The sequence below is a fragment of the Homalodisca vitripennis genome, chromosome 2 (genome assembly GCF_021130785.1).
Source record: "Homalodisca vitripennis isolate AUS2020 chromosome 2, UT_GWSS_2.1, whole genome shotgun sequence".
Classification (NCBI taxonomy): Eukaryota; Metazoa; Arthropoda; class Insecta; order Hemiptera; family Cicadellidae; genus Homalodisca; species Homalodisca vitripennis.
Genome location: NC_060208.1, coordinates 23,221,177 through 23,240,965, shown reverse-complemented (window position 1 = coordinate 23,240,965; position 19,789 = coordinate 23,221,177). Strand labels below are relative to the sequence as shown.

The following is a 19,789-nucleotide window of genomic DNA, read 5'->3' as shown; positions in this document are numbered from 1 at the left end:
TGAGTTCAGACTTACTCTCATGAGGTTTTGGCTCCCAACCCAGTTTCTGACCGATGTTGCCTAGTAGTTTCAGTCCATACAGTTTGAACTTGTCCTCAAACTCCGTGTTGGAGAGTAGCACCTGCAGCTTTGTCAGACAGTTGGCTATTGTGCACCTGTCAAAATTAACAATCATCACAGGAACATATATCATCAACAATGGGAAGCTACCATATTCACAGCAAAACCAGAACCCTTCACTCATTCCTTATGCATTACTGATTACTGTGATTGTGAATTGTATGTACATAATAAAACAATATTAGTGCAGTGTCTGAAATCTGACCCCGTTACAGATTTTGACTCCTGGAGTCAGGATAAAACTGGAGCTAACTCAACATTCACATAGCATCAACCCTTCCAATTATTGTTGTTGTGTAAATAAATAACCTAGAATCAAGATACAATTACGCACAACGTAAAAAAACACAAACCATCTGCACACTGATGCTAAACCGAATCACTTAAGAGCTTGTTATTAAGGTCACGAGGACTGCCGAAATACAAAATGTAAACATATAAGCAAAACATCAATCATAAGTGAGAATATCAGACCTCACAATATCAAAATATTGGGCAATTTGGTTAACTGTGCAGCATGTAAGCTTAATAAAACTGAGCGCCAATACTGTATGGACTGAGAGTTCACTAGCACATTAAGTTTCACAGCGGTTGATAAATTCCAACTTACCAAACAGTGTAGTTATCCTCTTGGTTCATAGCCTCCATCAGTTTGAGGACCTCCACTGTCTGGGACTGACCGGCTTGTACCTGAAAACATGACAAAATCACAATATGATAAGTTTACAACTTAGGGAGTTTTAGTAGTTTCTCATATGCCAGATAATTAATTTTAAAGGGACGATATTTTAACAAGATGTTCTCAAAGAGGCACTTGTTACTTGTAAGAACACAGTTAGGGATGGAGAAGAGTGGTATTTTAAGTTGGTTTAGGATTAGGCATGAGCTGTCTTTTTCCATCATAACAAATTCCTTCAGGAATAAAATTAACATAATTTTCTCACCCAATCAATTTTTTTAAATTTTAATCATTACAAAAACAGCTAAATATAGTTTGAATAATATTGAATCTTGTATTTTCTTGAGTCATGGACTATTTATGTTTCGTTAACTTGTGTCTTTGTATCACAAACGTTCGTGTCCCATCAAAACAAACTTGTACAATCATTGATTTAGGTTTTTGTTTGTGTTGGTAACCTTTTTTGTGAGAGCTAAACAGCAAATCATTGTTTAGTCCTTCATCTTTTTTTATTTTTACCACATCAAACCGTTAAAACCAATGGAATTTTACTGAGGAACCAATTTTTCCAATCTTTTTTTTGCATAGAGAATCAATACTAAGGATCTTCTGAAATAAAAAGTTTATATTATATTCAGGGATAATGTTTACATTTGCCATGTTGGCTATAACGATCTACAACCACTTTTATCAATTTCTTAAACTAGTAAGTTTTCATTTTCAGGAAGAATTTTTAGGCGGTCATGATCCATAATTGCACAATAATTGATAAAATGTTTGAAATTTACTTCTTTCCAGTTACGTGTTACTAGGACCAGACTATTCATAGACACAAGAAAATCTTGTGTGACAAGATAAACTAGTTAGTCTCAACAGATTAGAAAAACAAAGTTGGCATTGCCAATTTTGCAAAAAACTAAAACAAATTGGATTTTATTTTTAATTAAACTTAAGTAATTTAAAGAAGAAAACACATTTATCTATTACAATAGAAGTAGAATTTGGTATTCCACGTGGATTGGTTCTAGGTTCAGTGTGATTTGCTTTATATGTAAAATAATTCAATAACGGGTTCTTTAGAAATTCAAATCTTGTCCATTATGTAGACTTCACATCAAACTATAATGCACACTCTGTCGAAGTTGTGGAGTTACAGTTTTGTGATCAAGCAATAGGTTATATAATATATTGACAAACAAAATTAGTAATAAATAACACTAAGTTTAATTTACACAATATAACGTGGGAACACCCATACATTATTTTACATCTATCTAATATATTGAAAACCTCTTGGGACATCAAAATTGCACAGACATAAATAGGAAGTAGCACTGACCAGAGCAAAAAGGTCGTCTAGAAGTCCGAGCCTGTCGAGAGGAGGCAGACTCTTGTCCTGAATGGCAGGCTGGAGTTGCTGCAGCATGGCAGGGGGATAGCGAGTACGGTAGTAGCCTACAGTCCCCGGATTGAGCTTCACCCAGTCTTTTGGCGCTACACCTTCAACACGCACTGTCATCTGGCGTTCACGCATCATCACTGTGTGACACGCGGTATCTGGCGCACCTGCCTTGGAGAAACTGATTGGCACCAACCACAGCGATTCATTCTCTGTAAACAACACTCCATTTGTCCATTTTTGCAAAATAAATAGAAAAAGCTTCGTCTTTGGTCGTCAAACACAAGTCCTACAATACAATTCTGATTATGTTTTAAAACATATCTGGACAAGATAGTGAACCATACAGAAGAGTTAGGCTTGTGTATCTAGTACTGTGTTAAAATGCAGGCAAAAGAATCATGTACCACATTAGCTTATTTAGTTTTGTAATGAATGTGGTGTCGGTTGGTGTCAGTCTTCTCCCTCAATGTCACTACTTGAAGTGTGTGCGTTTATTGTGTGTGTTTTATTGCTGTTTTGCGTGTTTTATTGTATTGTTTGTTTGGATTTAGTCAAACAAGAGTAGTGTAGGTTATACCTGACTATGTCATCTGTTTTATAGCTGTGCTATATTATTATGAAACGTTTGTGACAATAAAGATTTATTATTATTATTATGAAGTCAAACTGACTGAACCAAATTGGTGTAGGAATATTTCTCATCAAATTAGAAGAAAAGGCAAACATAGCACTTCTATCAGAGACGTGATTTTCTTCGCTAACCTCAATACTACTTTATTTTTAAACTTTATGAAACAGAAGTTATATTGTATCATCAACATTAAAAGCACAGAATCAAGTTGAAATATGCATAATAATTTAAACTTACTAGTTCTTAACTATATTTAATAAAATTGGATGACTTAGCAAATTACTAATAGTGTTACATTTTGTATCTGTTTCGGCTCTCCATTTCAAGACCATCTAATCTCTCAGTAGAACTATTTTCATTGTGTTGTTGTGCAACTTGAATAAGACCTACCTTTCTGTGCGTCTCTCGGGTCAGCACAAAACTTGGCCTGTGAAAGGGTGAAGACTCGTGCGTCACCCTCTTGAGTGGCCTTCTCCACCGTGATGACCGGGAACCCCATTTGTTTGGTCCAAGTGGTCATCACGTCAGCTACAGGCTTGCTACTCGCTTCCTCTAGAGCTGCCCACAGGTCTTCTGTGAATGTGTTGCCGTATTGATGACGAGTCAGGTACAAATACATCCCAGCCCGGAAGTCCTGACAATGACGAAAAACATGGTTAGTTTAACTTAATCTCCCTTAGTTCAATTCAACATATAACCTATCTTCCTCATTCTAAGACTTATATAATAGTTATAATAACAATAACATCTAGGTTTTCCGGTTTACAACACATCAAAAAATTGCTTCCACGATTAAATTAACTGGCAGTATAACGTTCATAAGAAAATAGGTAGGCCAAAACTGCCCAATTAAGCTAAATTGAGAACATACAAAAATCACTTTACAGAATCCTAAAAAATCTATTTGGACTGCAGCATGTAATTTAAATTTATCAAGATCTAACTTGACTATATTTTTGCCAACAGTTAAAACTATATTGAACTTAACAAAATAATAATAAGTGTCATACTCACTTCTTCTTCTTTTAAGGGGCGGCCTATTGCCATGCACTTACCCCTCAATGGTCTTTTGCGCACCTCGGAAGTATGATATGAGGCCAACAAATCTACTGTTTTAGCAGTTCTAGAAACCACCGAAAACAACCGATCAGGTCCTCTTGGGGTAATTCACCACCCTTGTTCCAGACTACCAAAGATAGCGTAGCGCTCTCTTGCTATTCACAACTTAAGATTACGTGTTTTATTTAAAATTAAAAAATTCTTTTATAAATGTGCAAATATTTACAACCCAATAGAGGTTCAATTTTTAGACATGTTGTTTTAACATTTAATTAATTACAATAGAACATAATTTATCCAGGCTAAAGTAATCTCACTCATTATACACCAACATTAAAAAAGTTAAATAAATCTGCATTTGAGTAACCAACCAACTGGTCTAACCAATTGTAATCAAAATTTATCACATACTGCTTTAAATATTTATAACATCCTACACTAAGTAATTTAATTATAACCAAGTAATTTCTTCTAATCCTAATCAATATATTTGATCAAGCATTAATTAGCTCAAAATATAAAATTCGTGATAATTTTACCATTAAAACTGTAAGATAGACATCCATGTCAGATTTTACCAGATTGTAGACAATAAGGTACTCACGTTGTCACCGATGTAATTATTGAGCATTCTGATGACAGAGGCCCCTTTGTTGTACGAAATATCATCAAAAATCTCTTCAATCTCGTTCGGGTGTGACCAACGGGAACCTAGAAAATCACCAGCAAATCATTATAGTCATCATTGAAATTGTGATGTTTGTTAGCAATTTCTGTGTCGCTGCAACAGTTCACACTATGTACGTACCTCAATAGGGTGGGAGTTGTTGAGACAGTCGAGTTGCAGGGCGGGGATATACATGTCAGTCACAAACTGAGTCCAGATGTCATACTCGGGGAAGAGGTGGGCCACACACAAAAACTCCACAAAAGAGGCGTAACCTTCGTTCAGCCACAAGTGGGTCCACCATTCCTGCAGAACAGCACAGGATGTCACAGTCATCTCACTGTTATTAAATTTAATTCTACAGCATTTCCCATTTTTACAGTACATAGCGATATATTCATAGTAAGAAGTGTTTTTCAACTTAGAATAGTAACAACCACTTCTTTAGTACTAGTGTTCACAGTTGCATCTTTCAAATCAATTGAGTCAACACAAAAATAAAACACATTCGGTATGTAAGAAAGATTTTTGTTATACAAAATAAATACTAATTATTCTCAACTATAATTTAATGTAGTCCTACCCAATAAAGAGGTTTATTTTTATGTTCATTAACTAGATATACTTGTTGAATAAAATTTTGCAATCTAAATGAATGAAACTTATTTAAAAATCCTAGCTCAAATAGGCAAACAGGTAATATTATCAACAATTAGATCTAAAAACTAATCTATGGTATGCAATCAACCAAATGTATAATCATTTTAGTAAGAGTTTAAATTAGCTTGTGTCCAGGCCTTTATTTAAGCACGTGCTATTCTATACTCACGCACAGTGCAACAAGATTTGGCCGGCAAAACTAAGAAATTTTAATTTTCATAATCATAATAAAATATTTACAGGGCTTTAAAATATTATAATACATTATGTTAGTCAGGAGTCATGCCATTACAAGGCAGTCTGAACGAGGGCGGCATATTATACCATATGTGCATAGGTTTGTATATATCAACACAATATTGTTCTAAAGGTAATCTGGCAACACTCCACTTGTCGTTTTGCTACTCTCAGATGAAAAAGTATAGACGTCTGATGACGTGGGCTTCAGGGTAGACAATAGATAAAATATGTTTATCTTCTTCAACAAGTAAAAAAAAAAAAATACACTAGTTATATCATTCTACGAATAACCAAATAAAACAATTTATTTTATAAGTTGTACTTTATAAGGTATTGTATTCCATGGAGAAGAGAATAGTACTATTTTTTTTTAATATTCTAAACTTGTTTTAATGAAAATTGCAAAATATACTTGGTACGTTTGTGAAATACACTTATTGTCATTTTCTGCACATCTCTGCTAGAATGTTTATTACGACTCACCATGGTGACCAGGTTGCCGAACCACTGGTGAGCCAACTCGTGCCCCACCACCAGAGCTATCAACTGCTTCCTCGCCGTCGACGTGTTCTCAGCGTCCACCAAGAGGCAGACCTCCCGGTACGTGACGAGCCCCCAATTCTCCATTGCTCCTACAGCAGAAATAAGTTTCATACTTGTCCACATACTACTAGTTTGCTCATTAATACTGTCACGAGTTCATTGAAGTGGAATGGCGAGAGGAGAAAACAGCCCTTTGCTCAGTATCCCTAGGATTGAGGATTTCCAATCGTTATACATCCACCGACAAGAGAAGTGAAGAGTTTAAGAGAGAACTGGCACAAGACAGATTCTATGCATTTATTGGCTAGTCACATGCCAGAATGTAAGCCTTTGAATGTAACATTTAAAGTGCTTCAAATAGTTTGAATACTTTTGATATATGTATGCAGTTTTTAATATATCTATGCATAAGTTATACGGATTCCAATACATAAAGTTTTATAATAAAAAGTAAAATGAAAATTTTGTGAGGTGTGTGAGGAAAAAAAAACACAAGCACAGGATGGGTTTATAATATTTCAAGATGGGCATATCCATAGGTTTACAACTATCATGTGAAAACAGTAAAATATACCGTCAAGAGTACTTAACAAAATACATAAAGAGAAAAAGTTTTTTATTTCTCTTCGGGAAACAAAATACTACATTATGTGTTTTTGCTCAATATCTTTTTACACAACAGATTTCATAAAACATTTCCCAGTGATTTGATCTACATTTTGTGGTAACACGTTGAAATAAAAAAAGCCCAATACCTATATCCTATTAACTAAAGATACGATTACTAGAAAATTAAAATACCACTAACCTGCAGAGAAGTCGGAAATGGCGATCAAATCAATTTTTGGCAATGGGTACGCAATATTGAAGTAGTCTTTGTAGTAGGGTAGCACCTGAAAAAGTATATGCACTGTTACCAACTTTGTACCAAAAATAAATGTTTTAGACAACCCGTACAAAAATAGTCCGAAGATGATCCAAATCTCCCCTTTGCATTCCACAAGCAACACTTCACCAGTTTTATATGCATGAAAAATTACTGACTCATCTCAACATCTGTCACAACAAACATCATCAGCTGTTACTGTGAAAAATATAAGTACATTTGATATCATACACTTATATTTCAAACAAGTATATCAAGTAGACAGTATAGGGCCATAGCCATTACAAGTGGATATAGCAACACCACCTTAAATGTCATCGGACTATTTTCATGTGCAATAAAGTAGTCATACTTCTAAAAGTAGCACAATCACAAAATAGTTGGTTACCATTAAAAAATATAATGTCCCTGACATTCTATTCACATTTAGAGGGTACAATATACAGTGTCCCAAAATTCATTCCAAAAATGGTTCGATATTTTTTTTAAAGTATTACAGATCTAGGTACAGAAATGTGCACATTTTTATTGAATTTCAGAAACTATTAATGCTACTGAATGGTCCTGTTGTCCCAGAGGGGTAGTCCACAAATATGTAAGGAAACCTTAAATAAAAGCACAGAAGAAAATGAATACTTTTCAAAGCTAACTTTATAATATAATTTATCTGGCAATGAAAATGGCAGACTGTTATTACTTATTATTTTTTCAACAAGTGTTTTTAACCCTTTGAGTGCCACGGCATATTTTCCCAAGTCATACGCATAAATTGCCAGAGCATTTCCTTCTGTTTTGCAAGCGTGTGTGGAAAAAACTATATTAAAAAAACTATTCAACCGATTTGAATAATTTTTTTTTTAGTTTGTGTTATAAAACAAGGTATTTTTTCCATATAATATTATAATTTTATTTTTATTTACACACAAAGAATATAGGTTATAACAAAAAACTAAAAAATGAAAAAAAATAAATTTCAAGTTTGAACTAAAATTTTATTTATACAATATTTTTTTTAATTTTTTTTAGCTATACCATATGAAAGAGCATGAAAAACTGAACAAAAATCATGCATAATATGGTGTGTTACAGTAATATTTAACCAGATACTGCAATATATACAAAATGCAACGAAAAGCAATTTTTGTTCAAGTTTGTCAAAAGTTTAGAAACAATATTATAACTATCATATTTCACTCAATGAAGTAAGACGACTGTAAAATACTAATTATATAAAAAGTATATAAAAATATACACAGGCCTACAATATAACCTTACTTCTATAACCTTACTTCACCTAAACTCAATAGTTTGATTGGAACTTGCGTTTTACTTCATCACCAATCCAACAATAAAATATACGTCACTAAACACGAAAAAAGAAGTTTATAAATGCATTGTAAGTTTTACTGAACACAATTGCAGAATAGTAATAACAACAGTTTTCAGCATAAACACACGAAACTAGCACAATGTAAACACACAACAAACGAAACTGTGTAGTTAATGGCAAGTAGCAGCTGACCAACTATTGCGTCATCTGTTTTTATTCTGATGGCAAATAACTACAAGGGGGCGGTGAACAATAAAAATCAATCACAATCGATTATTCGAAACTTGTAGATTACCGTGAAATAAGTTATTTGTCAAAACAAAAATGAATTATATGTGATATTAATTAAATACAAATCGTCTACTGGGTAGATGCCGGCAATTTATGCACATTTAACAACATCTACTATGTAGACGCTGCGGCACTCAAAGGGTTAAACCATAATTATAGAAATAGTCCAAACACAAGAACAGTAATAATGCATCTTTTATTAGACAATTAAAATGATAACCACGCATGTAATCTACATTTCTTCAACATGCGTCAGAAGGGCCATTTAAGTTGGAACAGATCTAGTAACGAGTAATAATTTCAAGTTCAAAATCAAATTTTACTTTTTTCTGTTGAAATTTTGATAATGTCGTGTGTTTTTTGTAAATGTCTAAACGTTTTTAGAGATCAAGCTCATTTAATAAGTCAGTTATATATTTGTTAAAAAAAATACTAGGGGAAGGGAGCTGTTTTACTGTGACGGCAACATTATTCTCAGAATTGTAACAGAAACTCTTTCTTGATCACCAAACCCTTGGAATTAAGATTTTAGACACTTATTAAAAGAATAAACTGTTTCTTAGTAATGTTAGTTTATTTAAATTTATATTGTAAATAACATATTCTAGCAATGAAAATATTATTACATTAATTTAATCACTGATCACTACTAAATGTTTCTATAACATTATTTTACACCTATTGAACATTTTAAAAGAAACCCTCAAAATACCACAACTCAGTACAACAATGTATAGTAACAAGCAGAGGATTAAAAAGTGGCTTTCACCAACTAAGAACTTAGCAACCACACAATCAGATCCCTCAATCATTGTTAAATTTGTTTCAAGTACATTAGTTTCATAAACTTTGTATTCCAATAAATGAACTTAATTTTTCTAAATCCTACTTTGGAATAATTTCTTCAATTTCAAACATTTATAAAAATAAAATTTCACAATAGAATAATGAAATCTGTCCAAGATTACAAATACTAACAAGGCAGTTTAATGTGAAGAAGTGAGCCTGTTACTATCTTAACTTTACGACTTGTTTTATCGCAAATTGTTATTGCCAACTAACCGCATAACTATCTCCTAAGATAAATAATGCCAATGTTGAAAAAGCTGAAAGTAGTCATACTTCTTTTCCACTGCACAAAGACTACAGAAATACTTTAATTCTAATATCAAGTATTATAAAATATTTCTTTTCAAGTTTCAGCCCTTTCAGAATCATAAGACATTTTTCACAAGTCGCACACAAAGTGTAAATGTTCATAAAGAATTATTTCTTCACAATTTTTGTAGATTTAGTCATAGATCATCACAAAAATAGAAATGTAAAAATTAGAATGCCATTTAAATGAACAAATTCTTTGATGAAAATATGTTAGGGCAAACTTTTTAAGGTTGTTATTTTGCCTCTTGTAATTTCTTCCCCAACTTTTTGAACACCTTATTACTGAAGAGCATCACCATAATATTGCAGGACAATATTCAAACACATAATATAAGTTCTTGGAAAAAAGCCACACAAAGATATATCGTTGTAAAACAGCCGAAAGATTAACAGATTGGATAAAATGTGCTTTTATTAGCTTTTTGAGTCAAAAGAGTTTATATGAACCAGATTTCTATTTCTAGAAGTAAAATTCCATGGAGAGTATATTAAGGACAATATTTTAAAAAATGTCTTCTTAATTATTAGTTATGTAGTAATACGAGAAATTACTTCCAACATATTAATCTAAAATTCTATGATAGATTGTTTAACTCGTCCCCTTTTTGATTAATCTAAAAGTCTATTATGGACTGTTTACCTCATCCTCTTTTTCATAACAGTATATGTTTCTAAAGAGAATTAACATTTTTTCTGCAATCACGTATTTAAGCGACTGAAAATTTATTTCATTGCATTTTTTCAATAAAGAATAGAAACTGAATTCATAAACATGTTAACAACCGCAGAATTGGCAATATTTTTATATTAGCAGTGTGCACTATCACTTGTGGACTCACCTTGGTTGCGACATGTAGGGCGAACCTCCCCTGCTCCTGCTTGCCCACAGGAGTGTAGACTCTGACCTTCACCCCATCAGTGGAGGTGTCCTCAATGTAGTCATAGTCACCCACCACCACAGCCACCAGGTACGTGGACATGATAGGCGTCCGGGCAAACGTCACAGTCCGCTCTCCTCCCTCCACTTTCTCACTCTCCACTGGCTGCACAGAAAATCGTAGAATCAGGGGGGAACAGGAATAAATGTATGCTAGCACACAGATGATTGGTCATATGAAAGTCTACTTTTGTGGTTGGTAGTATTTATAGATTTTAATTCACTCAGGGTTTTCATTAACATCTGTTACAGTGTATAAAAAAACTGAAGTTATACCAAATCAAAGAGTTTTTTTATCTGTGATAGTTTGCAAAATAAAATTTACATAAGAGAATAATTTTACTATGAAAATTGGAGTAGTGGTCATATTAATTTTTCTAAAGAGCAGTTAAAACTGTTGAGAAATATAATACCATCACTGTTTGCTTATGAGTACTATTTTTCAGGTGCTTCTTGGTAGCTGCCTTAAGTTCATATTGTTAAAGATGTGCTTCCCACTCAGAGATAGGTCTGAATATTATAAGACTATAATAAGAATTATAAGATTATAATGATTGAATTTTTTTTATTTAATTTTTTTAGATCTTTGTCATGTTCATAAGAAAATTCATAAATCTTCAACACCACTCCCATGAAATAACACCACTCACAAAGTTTTTACTCTACACTTGAACCATATTGTTAGTTATTGTTGCTTTGCACCACTTTAAAAAATTCAATTACATCAAATCCTATTTCCTAAATTGTATAATCCATTTATCATAAAGTGAATTAAAGGCGTATAACAATAATAATAAAAAAAAAACTACAAGTGACAAACGTTCCCAAAAAAATATGAATGGAACAACACATGAGGGGAATGGGCTACGCAATCATACAGCATGCAGTCCTACCCTCTTTACATTTAATATTTACTTTTAAGCATAACAAGAGGTGAAATAAAAACAAATCTCGAGTTTGTATACACTCATATAAACATATACAACATTCAATAATACTTCTCATTTTGTTTTTAGAATAAATATTTAAATTTAAAAACAAGCAAGATGCAGTTCTCACTGGGACAACATATCCTTAACATCCAACGTTAAGCATGCACTTATTGAAACCTTAAAATTTTGTAGTTCATTGGTAGATATGATCTTAAATTTGTGAACATATATCTTATTAGAACTTATAATTTAAGTACCTTGGTTTTGAATGTTGAATTCAATAAATAGTACTAAGAAATTTTTTTCTTTTTTGTTACCTTTGAGAAGTTTAAAACCCAAGAAATCCAAAGATAAAATGTACAGAATACACTAACAAAAAGTATAGAATATGAGCACAAGACAATTTGTGCTATCGACACATATTGGTATCAATTTAATAGAAAGAATTTATATCAATCCCTCTGCCTTTTTTCAATCTCAGCTCACTCCATTAGTATGCCTATTCTTTATTGTTTCAGGTTAAACTTTTATTACAAAAAAATTAAACTTATGTATCAAAGCCGTGAATGGAATAAAAGAGGTTGCAATACATCGTCTGTAGGATTATCAATTCTTTATGATTTAAAAAATTTATTTAGGTATAACTAAAAAAAAACATTGTAAGTACCGTATTATGTAATTGTATTAAAAATAGCAAATATTATTGTCATGGTAGAATACCACAAATCTGGGTTACCCTGCTCTAGATATGCTGGACGAGATTAACAAAAAACTCATAGTAAAAATTGTGTATGCTGTTATTTCACAACAACAACCGCGATTGTTTAGTTGTGTTACTCTATTGTGCAGAGGCCAAGAGAAAATCTACACTTTATAAGAACACTGGTTTTTCTAGAAATCGATAAGAGGAATTTCTCTTAAGAAGGAAATTCAACGTTAGCTGAGCTAGATTTGGTAGAGGTTATAATAGTGGAAAAATATCAAAGGGTTACAAATTAAATTATTATTTAAAATGATAATTCTTTTCTCAGCTCATATTTGTCCTAATATGACTCATTAGAAAACAAACGTTAGACATGTAAATAAATGTATCAGCTTACCATAAACTGACCAACTAGTCAGAAAATTTCGGTCGCACTATACAGTGATGTAATTGTTACGCTATTTACGTGTCTGATGGTCAGTTTAGCTGTAACACTTAGCCGATTCAGTATGACACGTTAGCTGCAAGTGTCTAAGATAGAAAAGTATAGTCTGAGAAAATACATATTTTTTCATATGTTGAACCTTTTTCATACTTCTCCCATATCTATCTCCACTAAATTTATCACAGCTAACAATCAAATTCTTTCTTAAGAGAAATTTCTCAATCGATTTCAAGAAAAACCAGGTTGAGTGCTTATATAAAATAAATTGCACCTCGCCTACTGGACAATTAACTTAGAACAATAACATTGTCTTCAGTTTCTGCAACTCATTAACAAACTAGGACTTCTGTTATTAAGTGAGACTACATAACAGTCAGTAATAAAATTAAAATTATGAGGAGGCTCAATATGACTAAAGTCACTTTTAGAATTACCAGCCCAAAGCCTGAATTGGGGGGGGGAGGGGGGAGTGGAGAACCATTCATATCTTTATAGATGCTTGCCAATTTGCTTTGTTTCCTCCAGTTTATAATACATATACAAGTTAGTGATCCAAATTCTTATTACAAGCATGCATTTATACACTAAACTACGCTTTATATAGTTTTTTACAACAAAAACACGTTTTAAATATATATTTGAAAGGTGATTTAACTATAAGGTATTTAAACTTTCAGTGATCTGTGAAGGATCCTATTGCATTAAATCCAGGTAAGTTAAGATTGTAGTATATTCCACCTATACAAGAATCAACCCCTATTCATGACAGCCCTCACCATATTGGAGAGTGCAGTCTTCTCAGGCTGGACCGCAAGGGTGATGTCGAATGTAGCCTTGATCGCCGGCTCGTCCCAGCACGGGAAACACCTCCGTGCATCTGTCGACTCGAACTGTGTAACAGCTGCGTAGCGTTCCTCGTCACCCCTGCAAACAACAATCAACAGTGACTCACAGCTTACGTACCATGTTAGACAAGACGACTCGTGCGGACTGCACGTCCACTGCCACAGAGATCTCAAATGTTGCCTTCAAAGCCGGCTCATCCCAACAAGGGAACATGCGCCGTGCGTGTGTGTGGAGCAGAGGAATGTCACAGCTGCGTAGCGTTCCTGACTGTTCATTAGACAAGACTCATTGACTCATTAGACAAGTTAGAACTTACTTCCACTTTTATAATTAGTCATTGTAAAAAGTGAAATACTCTTTAAGCCAGCCCTTCATTAAAATGAACTAGGAGAAAAAAATGAATAGCAAGAAAAGTTTCCCCACTTTACGATTAAACTCAGTATTCCTGGGGTAAAACTTATATATAAAATCATGGCAACTCCAATTACTTCAGAATTCAGAAACTTTTCCTGAAATCTACTGAGCAACTCACAAAGTGTACTTGCTGCGGTAGAAACCTTTCATCTTGTCATTGAGCTGGCCGAGGAAGCTGATGTGAAGTTGAGCATCACCGGGAGTAAGAGTCTCGGCCAGGTCCAAGGTCAGAGTCTCTGTCTCGGTGGAGAGGCTGCGTGCAGGTGTCACCGTACGTCCTTCAGCAGTCGTTAATTCTGCTTCTGTGATTTCCAATTCTATTGCGTTCATCACTATCTTGTTTGTTGGTTCATTTATCTAGAAGACATAAAAACACTAGGTAGTACATCCATCAGATAAAAATCGATTTCTAAGTGGACATCTATTCAAAATGAGTGTATGTAAACAGCACAAATCGCTTATATAAGGAATGATGTTTCTTCAATGCATAAACTTGAAATAATTATAATTAATTAATTATTTTGTTCTTTAAGGACAAGAGGCTGAGAAATTGCGCTTAGCCCTATAAGGGCCTTTGCGCTGCTTCCAAAGTGACAGGATATTCTGGATGAGTAAGGTTGGGAGTAAGTGCCACCTCCTGTTAAGATCCATGAGGAAGAGTTTTAGACATTAATCTCAGTCATGTCCAAAATGACTGAAGAAAGGATAGCCAGCTCTGAACGAATGTCTCCCGTCAAAGCAAGCAGAGATGGCATGTTCTTATGTCTAGGTTACCAACAGTCCTTAACACTTATAAACCAGCCAGAAGTGAATCCTCTTGGGAGGGGGGGAGGGTCAATAAAGTGACTAAAGGAAGTTCCAAATGATAGTTGTACTGTCAGGTGGATATTTGTTATCAGTGGGATAGAAAGGGTAGTTGGTTTGAAGTCTAGGTAAGAAGACGGTTTGAGGAGGATTAGAGCACATGGAAATTAAGTACCTAACATTGAAATCTGGGATGAGACAACATGCTATGGAAATAAACTGATACTATTTTTAACTTGAAAATGACCACATTCATCAGAAAGAAGTCTATTGCCAGTTCTGTATATACATGCTACCTTGCTGTTAGTCAATATCTTCCATTATCTTTATACTCATCATGTGAATAAAGTGGCATGGGATATCTTATCCCAGTATCTCTGCATTTGCTATTAATTACATATTGCTGTTACTATGTATTCATTGAGTCGATAAGATTGAGTCACAAGAGTTTGCGTAATATCCAGTGTAAGATTTTTTTGACTATTTAAACAATTTTTGTTGATTGCTAAAAGTTTTAATAAATCATGATTTACAAAGGCCCTTTTACTCAGTGTTGATATTTGCTCCACACTACACAGTCTGCATTTAGAACATGCCTGTTTAACATTCTGGTTTCATTAAACACTGTATGGGAGCTACTACAATGGAAACACTCAGCAAGTCACTAATTTTCAGAAAAAGTCCTACAGTAAAGAGGGTTTGATAATTAATTAGTTTTTAATTTTGTTTGTGACAGCTTCTTTAATTTCAAAACTTTGAGAAATAAAGTAACTGTGTTCAAATATTATTGTTGATACTATAAATCCGTTAGCAAAATTGAAAAAACATATGTTTGAGAATGCCCAGCACTTGTGGACTTTAAATTTTGAATCGGTTACACTCTTTGACACGAGCTACAAATGAGTAGGCCTATAGAATGCCAAATTATGTTCATGGTACATGTGCTGTGTACTAAGTGATTGGTGGCCTTCACATGAACCGTGAATGTGTGTGCATGATTCAAACTTGCAGCTTGCGCTGACTACTGTGATTGCTTCAAAATTTGCAAACAGTTTCCAGCACATTCAAATTTAATTTCTTAATTTTCTTAAATTGGTGTTTTCTACATCAAATGACTACCTACAGTATTGCATTGTTAAATACGCAGTAGAATTTTATTCTTCTTTAAATGATGAAATACTGGATAACAGCTGTCCTCAACACTTCAGCTTTGATCTAGCTACATATTACTGTACATGAATAATTCAGCTTTGATCTAGCTACATATTACTGTACATGAATTCAGCTTTGATCTAGCTACATATTACTGTACATGAATTCAGCTTTGATCTAGCTACATATTACTGTACGTACATGAATTCAGCTTTGATCTAGCTACATATTACTGTACATAAATTCTTAATTGCCTCATCTCTGTATACCAATACTGTGTTATTCTCCTCAAAATATTTTTAAGTATGTGTAATACCTCAAATAAATTAAAGAAATTATAAAATAAATTTGGTTATGCAAGTATACATTGATCTCTACGCAGTTTGAGTAACCATGGGCTAAATTTTGCCTATAGAAGATGAAGTTGATTCAAGGATTTTTAATGAAGGTCAGGCATAACAAAGCCCTGCCCTCGATTGCCTCTGGGCACAAACATCTTTGTCAGGTTCACAATACCAAGAAATAAATATACCAGTCACCATTTACTTTTTAACATCTTTACAATTAATATGTCACATAAATGGTGGCTGTATGTTTAAAAAATCTATTCCATTAGATACATGTCTTCACTGCAAACTTTCTTGAAAATTTGGTTTTACTTTTTACTTCTATATTTGATGGAAGTTGGTCCATGATGTAATCCATTGTACATTATTATCTAGTTTATATTTTACTCTTAGTTCCTAAAGTTTTACTGACAAATTGTTCCGCTTTTTAAACACTACAAGATATTTTTAGTTAAAACTATTTTTTGGGAATTCATCACTAGCGTCTAGTTTTCATCACTCCTAAGAAATCATTTAAAGTGATATTAAGATTATGGACATTAGCGATCATCAAGAGTTGTACAATAGAATAAATACAACGTTTTCAGGACTGAAATCTCTCCTCTACTTCAGGTATCAAATATTATACGCAGCAGAACAATGGCTGACAAAATACACCAAGAATTTTAATTCCCATTACAAAAAAAAAGAAAACAACACATTTTTTCAATTCAATATGGAGAAAGACATCACTCATTAACACAAAAAAGAACGTCTTTTGCTATTAAATATGCAAAAAAAACTAGCCGATCAAGAAATGCAACATTAAGATGCCCAAAAAAGTTCTGCAATGGCAAACTAGACAGAAATAACAAAGTGAAAACAATTAATAAACTTCACCATGGAGATAGGACCTGCGGCCAAAATGATGAAAAACAAGAAAAAGTAGAATTCATAACTAAACCTCATATGAAGTTGGTAGACCTACTCTCTCCTCTTAAATTTCCTGCCCTTTTTCTGTGATTGGTATTAACCTTCTTATCCCCTTCCACCCAGAATGAGAAATTCACCTCGTTTCCCCTATATCGATTGAATATTTGGGATATGAACTAATTGCAAAAAAGTAACTAAGTTACTAGACTAATTATTGGGCCATAAGCTACATGGTATTAGAACGCATAAAGTTTAATTTTCTGAAAATAAAATGGGTAGGGTACGATACGCAGACCCGGTTTTTTATATCGAAAAGAATATAGTCATCGATACCTAATATTCGCATGTAAAATCCTTGACTAGATCAATCGATATAAAAGTACCTATAGTACTCAATAACAATCATATATTTTAAATTTTTAATCATTGTGTTCAAACAAATTATTATAACCAAAATTAGGAAAACTGAAGACGACCATATTTACTCCTCTCACAGTTGCAGTTGTTTCTTTCCCACAAATTTCACATAATGGGTTTTTTCGGTATGAATCCAACATGTTGAAGCCAGGAAAAAGCAACGTCATGTAGTTAACTGCCATTTTTAATAATCAGAATTACTTATGTAAAATTGAAATATTTTCCTTCATGTGTATTATTTTAGAGTGTTCACAGCTGTTGATACAGATTATTTAACTTAAGAGTTCAAAATAATTAATCAGTATCGATTGATTATATCGATGGTAGCTGCTATGATTAAGTAATATCGTTTGCCAATTTTGATATAAAACACCGGGTCCGCTTATCGTAACCTACCCAATAAAATACATTAGCCTACTGTAAGAAATTTACCATAAAAGTGATTTTCTATATTGTGGTTAAAGTAAATACTATCAGACACTTTTTAGTACTTGTAATTAAAGGGAAGACTTCAGTAATGGTTATCCCAAAATAATTACACAATCATACATACATATCTACAAAGAACAAAACTATTTTCTTTAGATAATATCACTCAACATTTGTGTTGAAGCATTAACAAAATTGTCTGTAGAATTTATAAAATTTAAAAGCCCTCGAAAAACATTCTTCGACACTGCTGAGTATTTTTTGTAGGCTACAGCTGTAACTTAATGTCTCAAATATGAAATTTGTAAATGTGGTTAATGGTAAAAATTATAGCAAAGTTTAGGAAGATGAAATATTGGGTTTTTCACATAGCCCACGTGTAACAAGTATCTGCCCATGTTTTTGATGTTTTTAAATAACTGAATCAATTTTTGTATATAGGCTACCTAGTTAGATAAAACAAATATCTGGTTGTTAACCTATCCTAATTAGCCTAGTTTTATTTCCAATCAAATATACAATAGCCAACCTAACGTTTAATTTTTTATTCTGTGTAGGCTATCCCATGTAGAATTTAATGGCTAAGAATCAGATTGAACCAATGTAGACTTAATTGGCTTACAAATCACTTCAAATTTGGATTGAACTTAATTAGACACCATTTACAACACTGAAGGCTTTTTATTTATGATAAAAATTATGTTTAAAAAATAAACCTAACAAAAAGTTTAATTGACAGGATTAGCCTAACCTATTTAACACAATTTACTCTTGAAATCTGATATTAACTTATATGGTTTCGAATATTGTTTACCATAACGTACCCTCTTCAGAATATTAACCCAGACTTTATAGTATTTAATTTGTTATTTATGACAATCAATGTACACGAACTTACCTTAATATCAATTTTCACTTTGCCTTCAAAAGTGAATTTTGTTAGGTTGGGTCTCAAGAACAGTTCGTAGTTTTTTGGAATCACAGATTTTGGAAGACGTTCAAAATGCTTCTTTTCCGGCATTGTTGATAAATGAATATAATTAAAAATAGTGTCACTGAATGGGCTATTATTTCTTCTCACACTATAATTTCTTGAAAGTCACAGGTAAATATGATGCACCAAGACACAGTGCGGATACCTTAGGCTTCCCCCGTTGAAGGCAGAGTGTAGAAGTCCTCGTTCTCGGCCGTTTACAAAGTGATGTTGTACCACTGACACGTATTCCACTTTCCTGCTCCGGCAGAATATAACGGAACCAACAAAAGCCGTCCGCGACGAAAACCGGTTTCCTACAACTCTTTATAAAGCCGGGTACGACGGCAACAACGGACATAAATTTTGTCATGTCATGTGTGCAAGTGTGTACAATCACAAAAAAAAAACAAAGGTTTGGAGGTTACTCTACATTGCCAACAAGTAGAATAATTTTAGAAAGTTCGTATTAGATTAACACTGGATTTTCTTACAAAATAAAAAAATTGGCAAGAATGGCTTTTACTAATAGGAGTTAATAAATTAAAAAGAAAAATAATCCAAACAAAAAAAATCTAGTTTTAAGAGTACTTGTTTTGATGAACTTCGTATTGTACATTTTATGGAATTAATTAAGTAGGCTAAAATCCCTTGCACAGATTATTTTTCTATTTTTATTTCTCTTATACAACCATCTTGTAAAAGCTACTATGTTAAAATTGGACTAAAACAAATTTATTATTGTGGAACTTATAAACGTAATAGCCTATATTATCGCGTCAGATTACCAAAACTTACCACGATTCTAG

The 19,789-nt window shown here is 33.1% G+C and overlaps 1 protein-coding gene across 1 annotated transcript in view; it reads right to left on the bottom strand.

Annotated features, from left to right (window-relative positions):
- Positions 1-19,098, bottom strand: part of LOC124353700 (puromycin-sensitive aminopeptidase-like) — a 31,736-nt gene extending 12,638 nt beyond the window's left edge. The window contains 13 exon segments of the mRNA XM_046803670.1: positions 16-155; positions 731-810; positions 2,139-2,410; positions 3,223-3,466; positions 4,496-4,588; positions 4,591-4,602; positions 4,700-4,864; positions 5,942-6,090; positions 6,810-6,894; positions 10,509-10,712; positions 13,463-13,610; positions 14,065-14,303; positions 18,906-19,098. Of these exon segments, the coding sequence (XP_046659626.1) occupies positions 16-155; positions 731-810; positions 2,139-2,410; positions 3,223-3,466; positions 4,496-4,588; positions 4,591-4,602; positions 4,700-4,864; positions 5,942-6,090; positions 6,810-6,894; positions 10,509-10,712; positions 13,463-13,610; positions 14,065-14,303; positions 18,906-19,028 (1,954 nt within the window). The 5' untranslated portion in view covers positions 19,029-19,098.
- Between the last annotated feature and the right edge of the window lie 691 nt (positions 19,099-19,789).